The sequence below is a fragment of the Coccinella septempunctata genome, chromosome 6 (assembly GCF_907165205.1).
Source record: "Coccinella septempunctata chromosome 6, icCocSept1.1, whole genome shotgun sequence".
In the NCBI taxonomy this organism is placed as follows: domain Eukaryota; kingdom Metazoa; phylum Arthropoda; class Insecta; order Coleoptera; family Coccinellidae; genus Coccinella; species Coccinella septempunctata.
Window position 1 is genome coordinate 24,063,489 of NC_058194.1, and position 18,034 is coordinate 24,081,522.

At 37.8% G+C, this 18,034-nt stretch overlaps 2 protein-coding genes across 3 annotated transcripts in view; one reads left to right on the forward strand and one right to left on the reverse strand.

The window, feature by feature from the left end:
- The window catches only part of LOC123315343, a 116,924-nt gene extending 100,749 nt beyond the window's left edge, over window positions 1–16,175 (reverse strand). The window contains exons 1-6 of one of the 2 annotated variants that reach the window (XM_044901006.1): window positions 16,005–16,175; window positions 15,140–15,378; window positions 13,283–13,607; window positions 9,553–9,712; window positions 7,015–7,237; window positions 5,976–6,280 (exon numbers count right to left, since the gene is read on the reverse strand). In XM_044901006.1, coding sequence (XP_044756941.1) covers window positions 5,976–6,280; window positions 7,015–7,237; window positions 9,553–9,712; window positions 13,283–13,607; window positions 15,140–15,376 — 1,250 coding nt within the window. In that variant the 5' untranslated portion in view covers window positions 15,377–15,378; window positions 16,005–16,175. The remainder of the gene's footprint in view (window positions 1–5,975; window positions 6,281–7,014; window positions 7,238–9,552; window positions 9,713–13,282; window positions 13,608–15,139; window positions 15,379–16,004) is intronic. The other variant, XM_044901005.1, reaches the window with a different exon arrangement.
- Window positions 9,732–11,213, forward strand: LOC123315345 (adenylate kinase 8). Its single transcript, XM_044901010.1, has one exon. The coding sequence runs from the start codon at window positions 9,777–9,779 to the stop codon at window positions 11,196–11,198; it is 1,422 nt and encodes a 473-aa protein (XP_044756945.1). The 5' UTR covers window positions 9,732–9,776; the 3' UTR covers window positions 11,199–11,213.
- Window positions 16,176–18,034: the final 1,859 nt, after the last annotated feature.

Below are 18,034 nucleotides of genomic sequence, written 5' to 3' on the forward strand. Positions count from 1 at the left end.
GCAAGTGCAAGTGGCCTAATACTTCGATGTTAGCCAAAGCGTAATATCACCCTTACTCTAACTCTCTAACATAACTTTGACTCCATGAAACTTTAACGCCTTCAAGAGTGATAAAGGCGAAGAAAAGTAAAAAATAATTCAGATTCATATAAGACCCGCTGATATTAAATCATCAAATATTGCGATCTGAATAGAACTAGCAAACTAATATTACACGTAAAGTATTGAAATTTTAACAGAAATACCATTCCGTTAAGAAAGAGTGATGGTTTCGATCTCATTCAACCTCGCCAGAGCCACACAACTCATACTTGGACGAAAATGGAATGATGTAGAATACACCCTGGCGATATCTGACAGGAAACGAGGACCAAATCAATTCATTTTTTCTAACTCTGAGAGAGGCAGTATTTATCCATTTGCTCGAACTCTTAGATTGAAAATCTGATTTCCATCAAATAACCTTATTTATAATTTATTTAAATAAAAATGGCCAGACACAGAAACAGACTGCAGCTGCGCTAGTTTGATACTATTCGCCACTGTTGATGCTATTCTATAGCAATTGAGTTGGTTGATTAACCGTATCAATTCGACATCATGGGCATTCTGGAAGCTAAAGGTCAGAGTGTTTCAAAATCACGACCTCAATCTGAAGACCAAAACAGTTGTTTACAAAGCAGTTTTCGCTTCTTTACGGAAGCGAAAACTGGACGAACTATAGGCGACATATTAAACGGCTTGAAAAAACGCAACAAAATCATCTAAGACAGATAATGCACATCATATGGTTCCACAAAGTTTCGAATGCTGAAGTCTTGCAACGCGCGAGTTGTACAACAATTGAGACTCAAGTCAAGAGGCCCGATTCAGATGGAGCGGCCACATTTGGAGGATGCAAGACACAAGACTCCCCAAAATAGCTCTGTATGGCGAATTGACAGAGGGAGCCCGGAAACCAGGAGGCAAGTATTAAGGATACACTACATCAATCCCTAAAATTAGTTAATGCCAATCATAACTGGGAACAACTAGCCTTAGACAGGTCACAGTGGAGGTCTATAGTACACAGTTATAATGGAGACTCGAGAAGAATACTGCGGCGGCCAGATCTGGTTGGTGACTATCTATGCCCGGAGTGTGGAAGGATCTGTAGGTCACGGTTGGGTCTCCTCAGTCACAGGAGTGCACACAGTCGCAATTAGCCCTAAGAAATTATTTGTAGATTTATTCCTGCTAACGGGATACAGCAATGAATGAATGAGTTGGTTGATTCTTCAGTTTGTGTGCTTCTTTCTTCGTTTACATTGGATATTTTTGACGAATTATTAGAAACGCTGTGTTTTCAATCTTCAATCAATTGTGAGAATTATTTTTCGGGATAATAGGTAATATGAATAATTAAAATGAAAGAAAACGAAGACATAAACGCTCTGCATCTAGCGTTTTTGTAGTTTCTTAACAAAAAACTTCTCAGAGATATCAGTGATTGAAATTTTTTCAGGTTATCTAATGATACTGTGTATATTCTCGTTTTATGTCCAAATATTATAGGAATTTTCAATTTATTACCATTATTTTGGCATCTGAAATATTCTCGATGTACTTTTTGATCAGATTTCAAAGAGATGCCATTTTTAATGTGTTTATGGACTTCAGGACGTGTATGTTGCAAAATGGTGAATGCAATGACCGAAACCTCTACTGCTGTAGTTGCGCAAAATTTCAATGTTCAATAAAACATGTCGATTAGTTATTCCAGGAACTTTTCAAAACACTTTCCATGATTTCCTAATGGCAAATATATTCATGAATTAGCAGATATAAAGTTTCCCGGATCTGCTTACCTACGTGTTATTACATAATTTCCTAATATGATAACCCAGCATCAGCAATGTGGTTCGAAAAGTCATAAAGCCCGTAGCATTCGTTATCTAATTACGTTGGAGCGAACTGAGAGGTATCTCATATGAAACCGCAGCACAGGAAGGGCAGATGTTCCTTTCAAACAAATAAAACGAGTTTCTCGCTTCGAAGGGAAGCAGACAAAAATTTCGGGAGAGCACATCCTGATGCGCCCACATTTGCTAGCTTCCGTGTATCCAACTCTTATTTTACCGGTTTGTTCTTTCCATTGTAGAGCGCGGCTACATTATTCAATTGTTTACTTTAGCCTGTGCGGCTGCTAGCTTTCTAGCAGGACGTTAGGCACCTTTCACACTGTGGTTTTCGCAAAACCAAAAATCTAGTCAAATCTCAAGAACATGAAAACTCAGCAGATTTTTGAATGATGAAATATATTGAAAATAAAGTTTATATAACATTAAAAGGGAACTGAAGTTTCTTTCAATAAACGTATTTCTCATCAATTTTCACTTTCAAACCCTTTTTTGAGTGGATACAATAAGACACCAAAATACTGATATTTCGAATTCAAAATCTTAACAAGCACTGACATGCAGTCAGGTTCTCTTATGAGCATGTTCGAATTCATCCCAGCAAACACTGAAATCCAGTCACTGGACAAAAACTGTACATCGTTGCTTCACTTGACTGCAGTGATGGTAATGCAGTAACTGCACCAAAAAGTACCGTATATGTTCCGGTGGACTGTGCAGTTACTGTACAGTACAAACTGCATTTGACATACAGCCACAGCTGCACTTCAAAAACAGCGATGGTATTGCAATCACAGCTGCACGTCAAATGCAGCAGTTATGTGCTAAAACTGTAGAGCAAACTGTACTTCAAATGCAGTAGTCACTATGCAAAAACTGTACAGTAAGCTGCTCTTTAAATGCAGTCACTGTGCAAAGCCTGTACAGCAAGCTGCACTTCAAATGCAGCAATTAAGTGCAAAAACTCTACAGATAGCTGTACTTTATATGCAGTACACACTCACTGTGCAAAATACACAGCTGTATTTTAAATGCAGTAGTCACTGTGCAAAAACTGTTGTACAGCAAGCTGTATTTTATATGCAGTAGTCACTGTGCAAAAACTGTACAGCAAGCTGTACTTTATGTGCAGTAGTCACTGTGCAAAAACTGTACAGCAAGCTGTATTTTATAAGCAGTAGTCACTGTGCAAAAACTGTACAGCTCGCTGTACTTTATATGCAGTAGTCACTGCGCAGAAAGTACAGCAATCTTAGTTTTCTTATATTTTGAAAAGTTCAAAACTGGCAATAGGTTGTAAAATAATGTGAAGGTCAGAGCGTCACCTTCAGTTTCTGAGGTTTTCTAAGAATTTGTTTCATTTATTTTTTTCTTACAATTACTCACTTAGTTCCGAATGAATTGTATCGTATTTTTGACCGTTGAAAAAATCAGATTTTTTTAAATAAGAGTTCAATTTTCTAAGGACTGAGTGTGAAAGATGCCTAAAGCCTCACTTTCCATCGCTGACAGATAAACCTGTACGGAAGCGATTCCGTTTCCGGCAGTAATTTGCGGAATCGGTGGAATCCAGCGTCCAGTATTGATTCGACTTTGGTCCCGAATTATTCCGTACGAGATGTCCGAATCCGAAGTCCTGTGGGACTGCTGGTTACCTGGTATGGCGGGGAAATGTAATGATAACATTTAAAATGCCCCGAAGTAAAATGCCCCATCCAATTACTTAATCGTGTAACATCCTCATGCATAGAGATGAACTCAAGTTTCAGCTTAATTTTTCAATCTAGATATTGAAGTTCTTAGTTTTCTTGTCATCTCTTTATATATAGTGTTTTGATACAAATTTCACTTTTCTTAATTTTGAGATGATTTTTGAATCGTAAAGCAGAAATAAAAAAATATTTGAATAATAATAAGAAGGAAGGAGACCTCTTCAATTATCCGGGCATAAAACAGGCAAGAAAAATCAATCAGATAATCAGAGAACTGTTTTTAACAGCAAGAAGCTGATGAAAGCAGTTAATAGCTAAGCTTGCTAAGCACTGAGCTATCAGTGCTCCGGTATCATCTCTTGGACCACCACCAATTTGGCAGCCTTACAGAGGAAAATAAGGACGATGCTAACAGAACACAAAAACCTCACCACAAAAGCTCGATAGAACGGACAGAGCTGCCACGACACCTTGAGGGTAGAGGAATTGTTGATTTATTCAACTGTACGAGTATGTCTCAGGATGTTTCCTGAACAAGGCTACTTCGTCAGAACTCCATCGAGTAGTTTGTGTTACTGATAGTTCTACTCCGCTAAAGCTACAGCAGGACCACTTGGAAACCGTCGAACACTCTGCAGAAAGCAAAATGCAGGAACTGATTGGCAAACTTTTGCATGGAAGGCACCAGAACGAGGTCAACCATGATTACGTCGACGAAACTGCTTCGAAGTACTGGTTGACTGCAGGAAGGTTGTTTCCCGAGACAGAGGGCTTCATCCTCGCCATCCAAGATCAGGTGATTCCAACTAGGAACTTCATGAAATATATCGCCAAGGATGCCTCAGTGGCGGACGATAGCTATCGTTATGGCTGTGCGACACATGAAAGTATCCAGTACATCACCGGGGGGATGTCAGTTCGCGGGTCCGGATTACAAGAATAGACATTATGCTGTTGCCAAGATTCTTTACCAAGAATTGGCAATAAAATACCAACTCCTAAGGTCAAAAAAGGTTCCCTATTACAATTACCATCCGGATGCTGTATTGGAAAAAGATCATCACAAGGTCTACTTTGGATCGCACGGTTCTCACAGACCGGAAAATAACTCACAATTGACCTGACCTCATATTGCTGAATGAGGATGAGAACAGAGCATTATTCATCGACGTGGCGATTCCAAGTAAGAACAATCTTCTAGATAGGCACACTGAATTTTTTTTTAAATACAGTGATCTCCAGGAACAAACCAGGAAACTGTGAAAGCTGAGTTGTGCAGAAAGCTGTACTGTTGGAAACGGCGAAAACTGTACGCAAATACATGGGGAATCCGGAATGCAAAGGACACAGTCTGAAACCTGAATACTCTGAGAACCTGGAAAGGGCTCTAACAGAACTTAATCCTTCTGATATCTGAGATATCTGGGATGAGTGAATGTTTCTCTGGAGAGGAGTGAGAAAGCTGCAAGGCCAAAGTCATAAACAATCTTTATTTTGAGGAAACACTCAAGAACGGACACAAAATAGTGTCAGTAGAAAAAAGAAGGAAAAACTAACTTGAAATCTACTTACTTATTAGAAATTGAGATAGGTATTAATATCCAATATCCATATCATATCCAATAACATTTTCTGAACTGCTCAACAACTTATTTGGATCGCTGATTTTCCATCAATTTATTTCAGGTATGTTCAATCAGATACCAGGATAGGTAGGTTTATTTCATATTCTTTTTTTTTTCAGAAAAGGGAGAAAAAATAACGAGTTTACTAGAAAAAATTACACCCCATATACATATGGAACCTCCTCCAAAAGCAGTTGTAGGACATAAACTGTTCTGAATTCTGAATATTTTCGACCCATTTTCCTCCAAATAAGAGTGCGTCTAGCTGATTTGACCAAACGAAACCAATTGCAGTGACCATCATTCAACTGCCATCGGCATACTTACTCTGTTCTCCCTATTCATACTGGAATGCTGTACCCGCCTACGTGCTCTTAAACCACGAAGGTCTAGGTAGAAATTGGAACATGTTGCAACCCCTACTGATCTATTGAGCTAGAATGCGTTGTTTCGCGCTGCTGACCTCCTTCATGAACCTAAGCTACTGAGTTGTTTCGGATAAACCTAATTCAAGCCCGACTGAAAGCACACTGCGAAACTTTCAACGCTTGGGACACTTCTCACTAGGAAAATCCCCCCTGTATTCACCGTATAATTTGGTCAGGTTGCACAGTAGCCAAATGTCTTAGTGGTATCACTAATGCATCGATATTTCTTCCATTCTTTCAATTATTGTGAAATCAAAATTATTAAAAAATTATTTGAAATAGCAGTTATTATTTCTGTCCAAGAAATCTTACCTCCGAAGATCTTTCGGTTGACATATATCTTCAACACGTTCCGAAGCTGACCCATCCACAAACTCCAAGGAGTTCTGCCCGTCATTTCGCCGTTTGATTTGCGAAATTATCGTTTTGACAGAATTATCATCGTCGTCGGTTGTGGGAAACGATATTCGGTAAGGAGTGGATGAGCATGAAGTAAGCGTCGATCTCCTGCTCTCAAACGACGTCTTCCCATTCAGATGGTCGCAATTAAACTCGTTCTCGGAAGATTTAGCAGAGATTTCCCGCTCGTTTTCTGTCTTGGCTCTTTCCCTCGAAATCTGTGAGATTTAATTTATGGAGTTAATACATATGGAAATGAACGGGGATATTGTACGATATGCGGAATTTAAATATGCCCCGAGGAACCCAGAGCTTTCGAGTCAAGAAATGAAATGTTAAGGGTTTATTTGCCGATGAATTGAGTCAAGATTTGCTAGAGGCCATTTTGTTTTATACCACATAGTTTATCTGAAGAACACTGTTCAGTGATTTGATTGTGTTACTCTCTGGTTTCTTGGTGCTCAACCGACTGCATTTATGCCACAATTTGATTAATAATTGTGTAAATTGTTTGAGCCTGTTATTATTAGTTGTGTAGTTTACTTAAAGTCTGTATTTTCCTGTAATTTGGTTAACTACCTGTTGGAAATGAATGCTTACTAGTTTTGTTCATGTCTTCAATAACCCTTATATAAAAAACAACGTATTGCCTTGATTTTCTTCTATATGAAAACCAAATGTATGGTCTGAAATGTTGCCTCTGAATAAGAAAGATTTGGGTTCTTCGAAACTAAGTAACTTTCCTTTCGTGAGATAAAATACAGAAGTTGATCACGCTAACTGCTACCATTACAAAGTTTCCAGAACTCAAATGAGACGCAATAATCTCTCTAATAATCCCGAATTCATCATAGTTTTTGAAATGCAAATGGAAAGCCCGTTGAAGGCCCGCTTTGTTCGGCACGTATTACGGGGGCTGATGCTGTTAGAGCCTCTTAGGCTCGTTATTTACCTTTGCTGACGTCATATCCGCTGATGTGTTTTCTCGCTCGAGGCGCTTTCGTCTATTCGGTCTGTAGAAACTTTCCTCGCTTATTATTAACGTGCCAGCACTGCTGGTCCTTGTTTTATACCTGGGATGTGTTGTCGACTGCATTATTCTAGTGTTGTCGGAATTTTCTGAAATATAGGGGCTGTCATGCTTTGAGAAACTTTCTACGCCCCGTCCGCTGGTGCTGAAAATGAGAAAACGCCATGAGTTCGTGACTAGCAGTCAAATTTTTTCGAAGAAATGCGAACATATCAAAGCCTCATTTAATAGGAACTCGTTGGAGTTGTACTGTTGAAAATAAATAGGGGTTTCACTGAATGGAATCTTGTTTGTTGAAGGAATACGAAAGATCTGCACAAAACATTGTTTACCATATGGCACTTTCAACCTGAGTACTTCGTTTAATATGAAAATTTCAATAAGTTACAATAACACATCGAATATAATAATAACTCCCCTACATTATGAATGAGCTAACTTTTTCAGTCCTAAATCGACATCATCGTGGAACTTCCTCAGTTCACTATAGCTTCACGAAGTACATATCAACTAAATATTGTGTTTCTTCATTACTGCCAGATGATCAGAAAACCTTGAGTGAAATCTTAGAACATAGAACAACAGGAAGGAGTCTTTCCACGCGAATACAAGGACAGGAAGTGAGACCGAAGTGCACCAAATTATGACTCATTGTTTTGTTTTGATATAGGTGTCAAACGTGAAGCTTTTATCAAATTCATATCAAATTGTTATTTTTAGGATATTTTTCGAGTTAAACTGTGTTGGATTTTGTAGAGTTGAGTGAAATTAAGTTGTGAAGTGAATTCTGAACTATTTTACCTAAAGAAATTATTAAAATAAGATATTTTTGTGGTAAGGAACTTTTTCCAGAAAATGGTCAGTTGTGTAGCTTGTGGCTATTCAAAAACACCAAAGAAAAACAATTCCGGTGTAACATTTCACAGGTAGGTTTTATTCATACTGTAGTAACGTCTTTTTTTGAATATTAAAATGGTATTCCTGTTTATGTATTTTGACGTTATCGTGAACAAACCATGGGCGTAGTTGACATTAGATAATAAGGATTTCAATTGAACAAACTGGGTTTGGTAGATTCAATTTTCAAGAATATTTTGAAAGCAGGAATGACAAACTGTTATGATTTCTGAAATTAATTAGTCTCAATATTATTGTTTCAGATTTCCTAAGGATGAAAGACGTAGATTTAGATGGGTGAGTTTTGTTAATAAGCCTGGGTTTACTCCTAACAACAGGAGCTTATTGTGCTCCAAGCACTTCAAGGAAGAATGTTTCAACAGATCTTCACAATCTGTTATTAGATTCCCAATGCATTTCCAACTATAGAAGCTCCCCGTGTGAAATATGTAAGTGATGAATTGTTGGTAAGGACTGTTATTATTTCTTGAACTGGGGTCGTTATGGCTCAGTTGGCCTTCCGGGAACTGCGACCACATAGATCTTTGGTTCACTACCCTACTCATTCATGGAAACCTAAGGAGGTCTTTAGAATGGTGTTAATAAAACCGAAGACTTTCTTAGGGGCCTTGGCCGTTACCTCTTGGGTAACCAGAGCTGGTTTTCCCATATGAATGGTTCTTAGGCCAGCCAGTTCTGTACACTTACATAATATGTGATTGTTTATATTGCTGGTTTTGTTTCTTTTAAAATTGGACAGAAACTGAAATGTGAACAGTGTGTTGCACAGTTATTTGGAGTTAAGGAGGATTTCCTAAACTCCTTGATTGCAACAAAATCGAAGGGTGGTTTGAGTTACCCAAGTAATGGAGTCATTGCAATATGCCAGACTGCAGAAAAATTTTTAAGAAGCCAATCATATTCAAATAAAAAAATTAACCGTGAAGAAGTTTCACTTAAAGTAATGAAACATTTTATTGGAAAAAGTGTGTTTGATGAAATGATTTTTCATGATTTTTCCCCATTAGAGAGTCATGAAACTCTTTTAATTAAAAGTATTTCAAATTGTTATTTAAACACGAGGTTGAATTATATTTGTAAAAATACTGTAAATGAAGATAGAATAAGGAATTTGTATAATAGATTGATTCTCTTTAAAAACCAATAAACATTAAAAGTGACGTTCTATATATTCTTTTTAAATAGATAAATATACAAAATTTATTTATTTCTCAGTATTCACAAGTACAAAGAGAAAAACAAATACATTTTTCCTACTCACATCTTTCGAGATTTTAATTCCTATGTTTCACAAGAGTATTCCCAAAATATTTTTTTTCTTTCCACTCAATAATAGAAAGCTTTCGAAAAATAAAAAATGCGATCGGAAATTAGCCAAAATTACGTTGGACAGTAATTGAGATTATTTATGCCCTACGCCACTGCTAAACCGGAAATATGGATTCCGCCATATGTGCACCAAATTCGGTCACACCAAAATGAACAATATGCTCCTTCCTGTTGTTCTATGTTCTAAGAGTGAAATAATCTGGTAATACTTACCAAAGAGTGCCATCTTTCGAAGAATTATTATTGATATTTTTGTCAATAGAAGTGGAGCTGTGCGTGGCATTGAATTGAGAACATTTGGAAGGCTGCTCATCATTAAACTTGAGTTTCCTCTTATAAACGTCATCACTCCTGGTCCTGCGATGTCTCTGACCTACAAATTTAATGTCAGTTTCAAAAATTACAAACCAAAAGTGTCAAAAAGATTGCTCTCAAACATGAACGATAAAAGCAGACGCCCCTTGCAAATTCCCTCATGGCATATACCATACATGGAGAAACATCGAATATACGAGTTATTTCACGAATTAGCTAGGGAGCTCGCAGTCCAGCAACCGGAAGATCATGTGTCATTCATGAAGCAGATACTGTATAACACCTACCAGAATAGAGATAACACCCGAGTAGTAATGATTTGCCCACCCAGAACGAACTGCGATAAAGTAGCTTTTCGTATCTCAACCACCACCAATCAGGTGGTTATAACCAAGGAGAAGTTGGAAAAATACTGCAATACTGCGAAAGGTACTTTGAAACCATCACAAGTGGCCAGAGTGATCGCTAAGTTAGTGCGGAAAGATGACGCTTACAAGAATGGTTGGATATTGGTGAATTGCCTCAAGAATGAAGCGGAGGCCAAGGCTTTGATCAAAGCTGGGATTCTTCCCACTCATTGCTTGTTCCTGGTGAGTCCTTTCTATCCACCAATAGACGAACTGAAGTACTGCGATGTCCCAGAAGGTTGGCCCGAAGATAGACGCCAGCTGATAGCTTTGAAGAACGTTTTCAAGGATATCCTGCACGAGGTACACCTGAAGCAGATGACACCAGACGATGTTGCTAAGACTTGTATCGATCTGATGAAGATTCGTAAAGGGAAGATATCCGTTATTCCTAGAGTAGTTCTTATTGGGCCTCGTGGATCAGGACGTAGAACCCAAGCAAGACTTTTAGCCAAGGCTCTGAATATTGTCCACATCGATTTTGAATACTTGCTGTGTCAATCGTGGTCTGCCGAGTCAGACATAAGTTCCAAGCTGAGAGCATGCAAGGAGCGGGTGTGTTTTCACTCAGATCTACTGGTGCAACTATTGAACAAACGCATCCTCGAAGAAGACTGTCTGAAGAACGGCTGGGTCCTCACCAACTTTCCATTCTTCAAGGCCGATCTAATGTATCTGGACTGCGTGGACACGCCACCAAATCGAATAATATTTCTGGAGTGTGATCTCAAAGTGTGTCGGGAAAGGGTTACGCTGAATCGAATCAATATAGACACTGGCTCTGGGGTGAACTTACAAGATAAGGAACGCGCCAAGGGTAAGAAATTGGAATTACACCCTAAGGATAGGGTTAACATAGTGAATTCCGAACATACGTTTTACTGCGAACAGTATCCACTTCTCAGAGATTACTGTGGTGGGACGGCTTCGGTCGTGAATGCCGATCAACAGCAACGATGGGTAAATGAGTGCATTATTGGGATTATTGTGAGGGAATCTCCTCCATGTCCTCCCCGGAAACCGTTCGAAGATGAGCCAATGCCTGAGAGGCCTTCTAAGGTGGAGGATATGTTTGCGCTGTGTAAATGTGGACCGTTCCCACCTCAGATGAAGGATATGTTTATCACAACATTGTAAATTTTAAGTCGGTGGTAGAGTACTTTTTTATAGATATTTTATGTACTCAATAATTATTTTGAAAATAGACAACGAAATTTACAAATAAATTTTTGTTTCGAAAGGATCAATAAATAAAGCCTTATAATGTTCTCCATTCCTTTATAGTTGGGGAGCCCAAGAGGGAAATTTGGGATTTACTTGAGCGTGTCAGATTATTATTAGGGGAGATACCTTGGATCCTGTAGAGTACCTCTACCAAAAATAAAAACTGTATATAGGGGCAATTGTCTAGGACAGCCTATCAGAATACCTAGTAAAAAAAAACCGATTAATGTACATACTCGAGCTTGTCAGATTAAGAGGGCGCCAATTTTGCAAAAAATAAGTCACGAGTACTTGAGTACATTCTCGAGCGCGGTGGCTTTTTTTCTTATATTGAAGAATTTCTTATATTCAAGAATAATGGTAAAAATATAATCGGACAGTTTCAGCAAGCCAAAGCAATAAAAATTGGCCATAAAAGTCTCAAAATTCAGTTTTTTTGAATTTCCTCCTCACCTGGGCAATAAATTGTTTTAGCATTCATTATAAAAGTTGTAGAGCATAACATTTTCTACAAATTTCATCCGAAGCAATTTTTTCTCAGTTTGAACGTTTTTGAGATATATGGCGATGAATGTTCATAAGACTGGGTGTCTACATTGACCTTGGCCTTTCGCATGTGTGGCTAAGCTCCCAGCACTTATCACCCTCTAGCTCAAAAACGGTCGAGGGTATGAAAAATTGCTTCAGAAAAAAGTTGTATAAAATTTTATTATCTACAACTTCCATGATGAATGGAGAAACGATTAGAGGTACAGGAAGAAAGATACGCATTGTTTAAGAAAACCTCCCTGTTTAGTGTCTGATTGATGGATCAACACGTCTGCAACACTGAGATTAACCATCTGTATGAAAATCTGACACGCTCGAGTAGTAACGATTGTTTTTTGTATTTTCAATGGACCGCTGTAACCTAGCGTCACGTTCGAATTTGCAAATTCTTGAAAAGTTGCTTCCTTGGGTTTCAATTAACAAATTCTCTAAAAATCTGACAAGCTTGAAACAAAATTATTTTTTACCATTTTCAACTCTTGAGAACGGCCAGCCCCACCAAGCAAAGTGTGAGATTAACACGAATTTATTATGAGAGACAAGAAGGGCATACACAGTACCTTAATAAGGGGAAGTAATACCTCAAGAATCTCCATTCAAAAACGGCATTCACTATATCCTAATTTACGCTTCAATTTCTTACGTGAAGCCTCGATTTTTTTTTTTTTAATTGAAGTTAAAGGACGTCTTGATGTCACCCCGTCTCTTTTTTTCCAATTTAGTTGTTTTTTTAAGAAAAAAAACTTGAACTTTAGTGTCAATAAAACTTGTTTTCACAATCATTTTTCGACGGTTTTTCGATAAAAATAACGACAGGGTGACATCGGCGATTCAATTGTTTATATATTGCAAAGATTCTCATAGCGAAATATGCCAAAATTACGCTGAAATTCAGGAATAACTGAAAATTATTCAATATTCCTAATATTACCTCTCACGTGGTAATTTCTACTCTTCAACTGACTCAGTACGTAATTAAGAGTATTGCTCATGCAAAGATTTTACACATTTTCGTATTTGGGGTAGCATCCGTAAAGCAACCAATGTCGATCGTCTTGATCTCGAATCGTATGTACTACTTCCCCTTACTCACTCTGACATGTTCGAGTATGTACTCCTGACGATTTTTTTTTTTTACATCTTTGAGAACCTGCAGACGCTTTCCCCACCGCTGAAAGTCATCATAGAACTTTTTTTTCATTCTACCATCTAATCTTCAAAATCCACTTGGTCTCCACGACCCTTGAGTTATGGTCGGCTCCCCAACTATTACTTTTACGTACAATCGTGCATAGATCGTCTCAGCTAAAACGAACTACGAACTGAGGGGTAGATCCTGTGGTTCAAAATTTTCTGATAATTCAGATAGCAATGTCAATTAACAACAATGCCCTACCAACTAAGTGGAGACAGCCTGTGTTGCTAGCCAAGTACCTAATCTAATCTACCTTCACTCCACAGCAAATCGCTCTTGGACTTCTCAAGGTAGCCATCCTTGAATCCAGCCATTCCGCTGCATCTTCCACGTCCCGCATCTTTGTTTTGTTCCATAGTTCCCCCTTTTCCCGGTTGTTTGGGAGAATTTCCGGCCGTCACGTTGATATTCTCACAGGAACTTCTGGCGAGATCGTCGTTGTTTTTGTGCGATCGCCGTCTATCTCTTCGGTTAATCGATGTCCCCGGATTGTTTGGCGTGGGGACATCCCTCTTGTCACTACATCTCCGTTCCGACTGAGTTGTCCTCAACTTCGATTCCCTTGGAATCCTCCATTGCTGTAAATAAAAGGTACGACAAGTTATTTCATGGTGTCAGATTCTGACACGTTTAAGTGGAAATTGTTTTGTTGGTTCCTTTTGTTCCCGGAGGAAATATGTGGCTGAAATTCTTAGTTTGTTGTTCGGTCTGCTGCGGCTGGGATTCGTATTGTTTTATTTGAGTGGTTTATTTGCTCTTTGAGGGGAAAACCTGATAATTGTTTTTCTTTTCTGCTCTCTGAAAAGTTTTGAATTGAAAAAAGTAAAAATTTGATGAAATGGGGAATTCTCCACAGCATATACAAGTTCAAACTGAATAATTATGAGTTTCATTCATGAATTCTTCGAATACACCGCGGAAACTATTCAAAATCATTCTTCAAATATGAGGTTTTAAAATTTGAATCGCTTCGTTTCTAGTTTACGATTTGGCAACAGCGCCTACTAGAAAATAAAAAGAACAATGGATTGTTTATAATATAGCAGCTGTTGATGAGGTGCGTACTCACTGGCGAGCTTCAACAGCAACCGGCCATAAAAATCCCATAAAATTTTACGACCTTTCCTCGTTCGTCGCAAACTTCATAGACAGCCATCTTTGTCTATCTCATCAAGATAGTGTATTTGTTGTCCTTTATAATCAACGCGTATTTCAGTCGATGTTGCCAATTTGTGCAATAGAAACGAAAAGCTTTAAATTTTAAATACCCATTTTTATTTTTCTTTTTTAAGTACCTACTTGAAATAATTTTTTTTGGGAAACGGTTGGAATGATTATTTCAAAATGTGGCGTTTCAAGGATATTTCATAGAATACATCATTTCCGTCAGAATGAGCATTCCCTATTCTGGAGCTCGACAGATTCACACAAAAAAAGTGATGAACATGAATAGTAGCCTGCATCTCAACTGTTCGATAGAAATGATATAATTGATATATGTATCTTCCTTTGAAAAGTTTGGAATACCAACTCCATCAACAGACGTTGGAAATGGCAAAAAGGATTTTTAGGATATTAAGAAGTGAAGACCTTCTCTTGAAGAGGGTAGTTGGTAATGAAATCAGGAATCAAAAAGACTTTCTGTGTGAGTCTGGACATATTAACAACTTGACCTTGTCCAAAATTCTAATAACATCCTGAAAATTTCTAGCTGTTATATTTCGGAAGTAAGCAAACTTGTAGTTGGCGAGCCCAAGAGGGAAATTCGTAGGTAGACGTACCTGTTTTAATTATTACCTACTATTGAGCTGAGAAATGTCTCTGTTTTTGCTCGATGATACCAACATATATCTATAAAATAAGCTTTTTCTTTCATTCGAAATCCCTCTTATTACAAGCTCATGGAACATGAAATGAAACGGCATTTCAATGGTACTTTTGCTTCGTTATTACAATACATTCACGTCTTCCAAATGTCAATTTAAAATAGTTATTTGTGATCTAACCTAATTCCCCCAACAACCTTCTCCAACGCTCATCATAAATTTAATATCGCAAAATTAAATATTCAGTGAAAGAGTTTGTATGTTGAAAATGGTTTGGATCTCACCTTCTCTGTTTGATGACAATCGCTGTGCCAACTTTTCCTCTGACAAACTGGACCAGTATCCTGGGTTTCCAGCACTAAATTTCCTCGGTAATCGTAAAGCTTTATGACTGGAAGTAGAATATGTGGAGATGATTTCGATGTGGTTAACTCCCAGTTCCAGTTCTTTGGTTTTTTCAATTTAAGGGCTATGATTTCGTCACTGACACTTCCTTGGTGTAACATTTCCTCTACTGTCATTGCTGAAATACATCGATTATCGAAGGAGAGTTAGAAATATAATGACTTCCTATAAAATACGAATTTATAATTAAGCCAAGCTAGCTTATTGTTAGTTATGGAATTATATATAAATGGTTCGTTTTATTTTCGAGCGACAGAATATTTTACCTTCTTATGATGGGTTTATGTAGGCTTTCTTAAAGCTAATATCTATGTCTTTGGTAGATGGTGATAGCGTGATAACCCTGCATAAACTCGCCATTAGTTGATGGGAGAATGATTTTTTTAGTTGTTTGAATGTATTCTGAAAACAGGCAAACCTAATATATGTATGTATGCCCATATTTTCAATGTAACATCGCCTGCTTTTCTTTGCAGGAATCGTTCTTTGTACATTCAATTCATGTTTTATTCAATGCACTCTTCCAATATTGAGTGAGTTTTCTACCGTTCTATTTTTCTCTTGTTTCATGAATATAGAGCATACAGAAAAGCGTTATTATTTCTACAAAAACCTCCCTTTAGGGCGATACCCCATCTTTCGTTATTACACCGAGTTTTTTCATCTTCGCTGCACTAGCGTGAAACTTTCATGAGATAATGGCAAAAGGCATATTTTCCTTGGGAGTGTGGTGAAGCAACCGACCTCAATTTGTACTCCTGGATCCTTTTTACGTGCTGTATTCGTTCTCTTCGACGTGGACGCGCACAAAATGTTTCACCGCTCAGGAATTATTCAAGTTTATGCTTTTTTCGGACAGGTCGTGGCGAGACACGAAATTTATCAACATGTTATGTTTTCTGACCACGACCTCGTGTGGATATCTGTACGCGCACTATAGAAACTGGATCTATTTCAGATGTGGTCCATCCCAAATTGCAAACTCCCACTAATATCAAGCTGTTCAAAAATAGAACGTTCATTGTGGAGTAGAAACAGGTGTCTTGAGGAGTGTTACGAAACCTGGATGCATAAAACATTCGCGCCTGAGTTGCTCTCTATTACTCGCGAAACTTAAATGATGGACGCTTTCTGCGTCATTTTCACTTTTGCCTCACTATATAAGACAACTTTCTTTAGCAGAAACGTATCAAAATTTGTTAAAGCTCATTATTCATATATAAGTATTTCACCTATGGAAATCTGGAAAAGTATATGTCATATCAAAATTTTATCATTGTGAGTGTTATTTCAAATCTTCAGAAGGTTTTCCGATTAATAAAATTCCTTTAACAGAAGAAGAGTTTGGGAATTCATCATACGCTGCATGCCCCGATTAAAGAGATATTTCTTACATCAATATTGAGGATCTTTCAGGGGCATGCAGCGAATATATCTAAAAAACCTTTTCAACATTTATTTTTGAATGAATACTTAAGTTGCAGTTACATTCCCAATAAATCGAAGGTCAATCGTTCAAGGTCACACGTCTGGTGTTGAAGGTAAATTGTATATTTTTGTTGTATTTTTTGGCAAAATTAATATACACTAGATTTTTCACCTAGTTAAGTGGTGGGATTTACTCGAGCGTGTCAGATTAATATAAGGCGAGATACCTTGGACGCTGTAGACTACCAAAAATTGGTCCTATATATAGGGGGAATTGTCTAGGACAGCCTGTAAGATTAGTTAAAAAAAAACGATCATTGTACATAATCGAGCGCATCAGATTAAGTACATATATTCTCTTAATCTGACAATTTAAGCGTGACCAAAAGGTGTGGGAGAGAGCCAAACTTGCAAAAAAAAACGTCACTTGTAGGTACATTCTCGAGCGCGGTGGCTTTTTATCTTATTTTGACGCTAATGATTCAAGAGTAACTTGCAAAAATATAATCTGACAGTTTGAGAAAGCCGAAACGATAAAAATTGATCACGAAAATCAGTTTTTTTGAATTATCTCCTCTCCTGGCCTTCAAATTGATTTCGCATTCATTATAAAAGTTGCAGCGCATAACATTTCCTACAAATTTTGTCCGAAACAATTTTTTCTACGTTCAAACGTTTTTGAGATATATGGCAAAGAATTAGACTGGGGTTCAACATTGACCTTGGCCTTTCGCATGTGTGGCTAAGCTCCTCGCCCTCATAACTCTCTAGCTCGAAAATAGTCGAGAGTCTGTAAAATTGCTTCAAACAAAAGTGGTATAGAATTTTATAATTTACAACTTTCATAATGAATACAGAAACGATTAGAGCTACGGGAACGAGATAATCTAAATAATGCTTTTTTATCATCTTCAAACTGTGAGATTAAGAAGACCCCCTGATTAGTGTCAGAATTAGTTGTCGAATATTAAATCAAACTCATCTCCTGGTTTGGATGGAGTGAGCTCCTTTTTTCTCAACAAATTTTCCGAAGTTCTCTGCTCTCCATTGTCAACAATCATGTCTGTCTCTTTCGCAAAATCGCAAATCCCACGGGCCTGGAAGAGGGCCTCTGTCACTGCTGTTTTCAAAAAGGGTGATAAACTCAATCCAATCAACTACAGGCCCATTAGTCTTCTTTCCGTACCTTCCAAAATAATGGAATCAATAATTGTGGAAGATATGTCAAAATTTCTAACAAAAAACGCAATCATTCCGTCGGAGCAACATGGTTTCGTCAAAGGTAAGTCCACCACCAGCAATCTTCTACAGTGCCTGAACGATTGGACGATTGCTTACGATAAAAA

Coding starts and splice junctions, on each gene's coding strand:
- LOC123315345 (XM_044901010.1), top strand. CDS start 9,777: ATGAACGATAAAAGCAGACGCCCCTTGCAAATTCCCTCATGGCATATA.